This window comes from Otolemur garnettii, unplaced genomic scaffold (assembly GCF_000181295.1).
Source record: "Otolemur garnettii isolate 467f Iridium unplaced genomic scaffold, OtoGar3 scaffold00018, whole genome shotgun sequence".
Taxonomy (NCBI): domain Eukaryota; kingdom Metazoa; phylum Chordata; class Mammalia; order Primates; family Galagidae; genus Otolemur; species Otolemur garnettii.
Genome location: NW_003852413.1, coordinates 6,716,076 through 6,721,847, shown reverse-complemented (window position 1 = coordinate 6,721,847; position 5,772 = coordinate 6,716,076). Strand labels below are relative to the sequence as shown.

Here is a 5,772-nt window from a genome sequence, read left to right as displayed (position 1 = left end):
TGTTTGGCGGGTCCGGGCTGGGGATTTGAACCCGCCACATTAGGTGTACATGGCTGGCGCCTTAGCCAGCCACAGGCACAGAGCCTGTTTCCTTCATTTTTATTTTTTTGAGACAGAGTCATCTTGTTTCCCTCACTCAGTAGAGTACAGTGCCGTCACAGCTCACAGCAACCTCAAACACTTGGGCTCAAGTGATTCTTGTCTCAGCATCCCCAGTAGCGGGGAATACAGGCAACAGGGTTTTGCTCTTGCTCAGGCTGATCTTGAACCTGCAAACTCAGGTAATCCACCAGCCTTGGCAGCCCAAAGGAGGTTTAATATTTTTTTTTTTTTTTTGAGACCGAGCCTCAAGCTGTCCCCCTGGGTAGAACGCCGTGACATCACAGCTCACAGCAACCTCCAACTCCTGGGTTCAAACAAGTCTCCTGCATCAGCCTCCCAAGTAGCTGGGACCACAGGCACCTGCCACAACGCCTGGCTATTTTTTGGTTGCAGCCGTCATTGTTGTTTGGCAGGCCTGGGATGGATTGGAATCCGCCACCTTAGGTGTATGTGGCTGACGCCTTAGCCACCTGAGCCACAGGCGCCGAACCAGGAAGTTTAAACACCTCCCTGTCTAACATTACAAGCTTCACTGTTTCTTTCAAACATCCTTCCTTACGTGTAGAAAGTTCAAGTAGCAACTCAATTTTCCAACTTATACACAGGTTTAAAGCTTGCTCTATTTGCGCCTTTTCTGTTTGTTTTTGTTGTTGTTGTTGTTTAGAGACAGAGTCTCACTTTATCACCTTTGGTAGAATGCCGTGATGTCACAGCTCACAGCAACCTCAAACTCCTGGGCTTAGGCGATTCTCTTGCCTCCACGTCCCAAGTAGCTGAGACCACAGGTGCCCGCCACAACACCCCACTATTTTTTGGTTGCAGCCGTCATTGTTGTTTGGCGGGCCTGGGCTGGATTCTAACCCACCAGTTCAGTTGTATGTGGCTGGCGCCTCAGCTGCTTGAGCCACAGGCGCCGAGCCACCCTTTTTGTCTTGTTACAGACCTAACATCATAAAAGAAACCTTTCTCATAGTAAAAGCTTATGTTTACCTCCAACATCCATTCAAATCAAGAGAGCAGAATTTTCTATTTCCTCTTTGTGATATCTACACCTTATTTTTCTAAGTAAAATGCAAATGTCCCTATAATATAGCAGTATTTATGCTTGACTGAGGTAAATTTTTTTGTCATTCACTATTTATTGTAAAATACCAAATATCACAATGTACATACTTTAGAAAAATTGCAATGTCCTTAAACTCACGTTTATTTTTATTTTCAAACTGGTTAAAATACTCAAATGTTTTGACAAGAGAAACATTTTATTTATTTTTAGAGACAGAGTCTTACTTTGTTGCCCTTGGTAGAGTGCGGTAGCATCACAGCTCACAGCAACCTCCAGCTCTTAGGCTTAGGCAATTCTCTTGCCTCAGCCTCCCGAGTAGCTGGGACTACACGTGCCCCGCGTAACACCTGGCTATTTTTTGTTGCATTTTAGTGGGGGCTGGCTTGAACCCACCACCCTCAGTATATGGGGCCAGCACCCTAGTCACTGAGCCATAGGCACTGCCCAGGAGAAACATTTTAATTGAATTAAAAAGAAAAAAGGAGTCTGATAACAAATTTTACCAATTTACTCATCGTCTTGTAAACATAAAATTACATTCCCTTGGGGAAAAAAAACAAGTGATATAAGTATATTTGATGCATTTCTGGTACAGATCTAGAATCCTATAATACTAAGCAGGCCCTACCTAAGGTTTCTCATAAAGAACCAATACAGCAATTAATGATAAAACTCACGACAAATATAAGCACACTTTCATGCTACCAAAAATATTCACTGGAATGCTATGCTAGTGCAGTTTCTTGTCAAGAAAATAAGATTTTTGTAAAAATAGTTTTATTCAAGGAAGTGCACATATTAATTCCTCACCTGTCGTTCACAATAGGCTTTCATTAGTTTACTAAGTGGTGTATGCCTCTTAATCTTAAACTGCACCACAGAACCATCCTGTCCCGCCACCTTTAAATTTATGTGATCGTTGTTCTCAGTCTTGACTCCTTCCTGTTGAAAGAAAAATAAAAATATAATTTGGAAAATGTGGAAAAAAAAGTCCCACCTTTTAAAGCAACAATCCAAGTTGCTTCAGAAATCAACAGGTTTCCCATTCTGTGCGACAAAAACAGTGTACAGCTATTTTCAACTGCTGAAAAATGAAAGATCCTGCAGTAACAGTATTAGTCTGTATTGGATCACAGAAACAGAATAGATGACATGCAATTATCATCCACTGCAACAGTTTGTTGTTTTAAGACAAGTTCTCACTTTGTTGCCCAGCCTGAGTGCAGTGTTGTCATCACAGCTCACTATAACCTCAAACTCCTGGACTCAAGAGATCCTCCTACCTCTGCCTCCTGAGTAGCTGAGACTACAGGCCCCTGCCAGGCCTGGCTATTTCTTTTTTTTTTTTAATTTGTAGAGAAAGGGGTCTTGCTTTGCCCTGGGATGGTCCAGGATTCTTATCCTCTCCTCTCGGCCTCCAAAGTGTTAAGATTACAGATGTGACCACTGTGCCTGGCCAGATTTTTTAAAAATGGGTCCCACTGAATTTACTGCAATGTTCTCTTTGAAGCTCAATATTCTAAAATGCAGTAGTTTATGTCACTACTTAAATGTATTTCTCCCCCCGAAAGTGTCCCTTCTCTTCAAGGCGCGTTAAGTCCAAGTGATGAATTAGAGTGCAAGAAAATAAATCTACAGCTTGCAACTCAAAACTCACTACTATTCTCTTATTAAAAAGTTATCAGATTAATAACTAAAACCCAATCTCCATTTTCCAAAAAAACTGAATGGAGAAATATCCTCCAATTCTCTCTGGAGCAGTGGTAATAACTCAGCACCACGTTTAATGTTCGCCTCTATTAAGAGTTTCGTTTTCGCTTATTTTCAACCAAGGGCTCTTATTCTCCCCTCCCCTTTGTTGTCATGGGTCAAACACACAGGTTCATTCTAAGTCTTCTTGGAAATTCCAACTCAACCTGAAGTTAGCCAAATGTAGTGAAGAGGGAATTGCATAGCCCCTAAATCACTTCAGAAAAGCAAAGCGCAGGGGGATGTCACCAAACCAACCCAAAGAAGTCCCGTGTGCCTTGATGTGTTCCCTAGTTCCCTCAAGTCTCCCGGTGCCTCCTTCATAAGCCGCATCAAAGTTAAGCCCTCCAAAGTCTCCCTGTTCATACCCGTGCTGCCAACTCCACCAAACCATAGTCTTCCCAGGTTAGGGGTTCGCTGGCACCCAGGTAGAAGCCGCTGCCCTTCCCCCCTCAGGCCCCGAGGCCATTAAATGGGAAACACTCCCCGGGAATCCCCAGACCCCCGGACCCCCCGGAGACGGCCTGCGGGCCCGGCTCCCAGCCATCCGCAGCCCACTAACTCGCCCCAATGCCTCACACCGCCGCGGCGGCCCAAGGCAGGGGTCCCCTCGAGCCCGCATCCCCCACCCCTGAGAAATGAAGCCCAAACCCAGGGGACTCCCGCCACCACGCAGGCGGCAACACCCCGCCGCAGCCCCCACGGGGTCCGCAGAGATGGACCCGCGCGCCCTAACGCCTCTTCACGCGCGCGGGGCCCGCGGGGCCGAGGAGCCCCGCTCGGAGCTGGTGGGCCCACAGGCGCCTGCGATCCGCCCGCCCAACCCGCGCTCGGCGCGCACTCGGAGGCCACTGGGGGCGGGGGAGGGCGGCGGAGCCTCCTCCGGCGCGGGAGGGAGGAAGGGAGGGAGGGAGGAAAATGGCGCGGAGCGCCCGGGCCTGAGCCGCGGCCGCCCCATGGGGGGCCCGGGAAGGCGCGGGCGGCCCGCGGCGGCTGAGGCCGGACCCCGGCCCGCGCCGTGACCCCGACCGCAAGGCGAGGCAAGGAGGCCGGCGCCGAACTCACCTTAGGCTTTTCATCTGCCATGGCGAGCGCCCAAGTCTCCTCAGCTGCCGCTTCACAAAAGAGGTACCAGGTCCGCACCGAACGAGCACACAGGCACCACCAGGAGCGGCAGAAGAAGGAGGCGGCAGCGGTGGACGAGGGAGAGGTCGCGCGCACGTCGTGCGCTCCCTCCCCCCACCCTGCGTGCGCGAGCACGAGCCGCCGGGGCCTCTCATTGGTTGCAGGCTCGCGGGAGCGCGCAACGCTTATATAACCACCCACACCCCCCACCCCGCGCCACCGCGGCCTGGGCCGGGCGCCCGCCGGGCCGGCGGGAAGAGGCGCGGACACGCGCACCCGGCCTGTCGCGGGGGCGCGCCTGGCTCTGGGCGGGGCTGTATTGTCCTGCTTCTGTGGTGGAGCATAATCAAAATGGCTTCCAGCTGGTCCTTGGTGGGGACGAGGAGGTTCAAGGCCTTAGACGTAAGCCACAGGCCAGAAACGGCTGAATGACTGCACGAGGAAGGGGGAGCCTGACTTAAAGCCCCAGCATGAGGTTCTGGAAAAAACCCTCTTGTTCAGTGGACCAAATGCAGCCCTCCCCATGGTTGGAGGAAGATCACACTTCTACTTCCTCTCAGTCAGCCTTATCTTTTAAAGCGTAAGCCTCAACCGACTTCCCGCCCGGCTTTTGCCTCAAGTGTATGACTACTTCCTTGCTGGTAACACCAGAATTTGACTAGCTGAGGGAAAATGTTCACTTTATTCATTCAACGACCTCCTCACGGCTTTTCAACTTCCAAGAGGAAACAATCCATAAGTGAGAACTATCCAACATCAATCTTCCAAACCAACCAATCCCTTTCTCCTTCCATCCAGTTAGAAAAATAGACGTCCCTCCTGTCTGAAGAACAATCTCCAAGTCTGTGCAGTGGGTCCCATCACACTGACGCCCATGGGCTTTATTAAGGCCTCTATCACTGTATTTTCTTCCACTTCTCCAGTATCATTGAAAGAAAAAAAAAGGCTCTCAATTCTATTAAGTTGCCATCATATCTCTCTACGTTCTTGGCCAAACAAATTTAAAAATGCCCATGCCAGCTGCCTCCACCTGCTCCTCTCCCGCTCACTCCTCAATCCACTGCAATCTGGTCTGTCCCCATAGCACCACTGAAACTGCTCTCCACAAGGTCGCACAGGCTTCCCTGCATGCTTCCCAGCTTGTTGCTTTTTTTTTTTTTTGCCCGTGGCTGGGTTTGAACCTGCCACCTCCAATATATGGGGCTGGCGTCCTACTCCTTTGAGCCACAGGTGCCACCCTCCAGCTTGTTGCTTTTTCTCATAAACTCTCTGTCTTTTCAGGATGTATATTTTCCTCTCACCTCTGGCCTACCCTTAATTTTCTTGGCAGTTTTTAATTTCTTCAGGTGTGGGAAACCTGTGCCCTTAAGGAAACTAGTGGCTTTCCAGCTCCTTAAGTTTGGCCATTTTTTCTCTTTCTCTTTTTTTTTTTTCAATTGAGACAGAGTCTCACTTTGTCACCCTGGATAGAATACCGTGGTGTCATAACTCATAGCAACTTCAAACTCTTGGGCTCAAGCAGTTCTCTCATCTCAGCCTCCCTGGCAGCTATAACTACAGGCACCTGCCACAACGCCTGGCTATTTTTGTTTTGTTTCACAGGCCCTGACTGGGCTTGAACCCACCAGCCCCAGAGTATGTGGCTGGTGACCTAACCACTGACCTACAGGCATCCCCACATTTGGCCTTTGGCTGAATCAAAATTTTATTTTATTTTACTTTTTTTTTTT

At 49.3% G+C, this 5,772-nt stretch overlaps 2 protein-coding genes across 2 annotated transcripts in view; one reads left to right on the top strand and one right to left on the bottom strand.

The window, feature by feature from the left end:
• SUMO2 (small ubiquitin-like modifier 2) overlaps window positions 1–4,168 on the bottom strand; it is a 25,718-nt gene extending 21,550 nt beyond the window's left edge. The window contains exons 1-2 of the mRNA XM_003786138.2: window positions 3,983–4,168; window positions 1,979–2,110 (exon numbers count right to left, since the gene is read on the bottom strand). Of these exons, the coding sequence (XP_003786186.1) occupies window positions 1,979–2,110; window positions 3,983–4,003 (153 nt within the window). The 5' untranslated portion in view covers window positions 4,004–4,168. The remainder of the gene's footprint in view (window positions 1–1,978; window positions 2,111–3,982) is intronic.
• NUP85 (nucleoporin 85) overlaps window positions 4,002–5,772 on the top strand; it is a 49,140-nt gene continuing 47,369 nt past the window's right edge. The window contains exons 1-2 of the mRNA XM_023511199.1: window positions 4,002–4,127; window positions 4,207–4,444. Coding sequence (XP_023366967.1) covers window positions 4,002–4,127; window positions 4,207–4,444 — 364 coding nt within the window. The remainder of the gene's footprint in view (window positions 4,128–4,206; window positions 4,445–5,772) is intronic.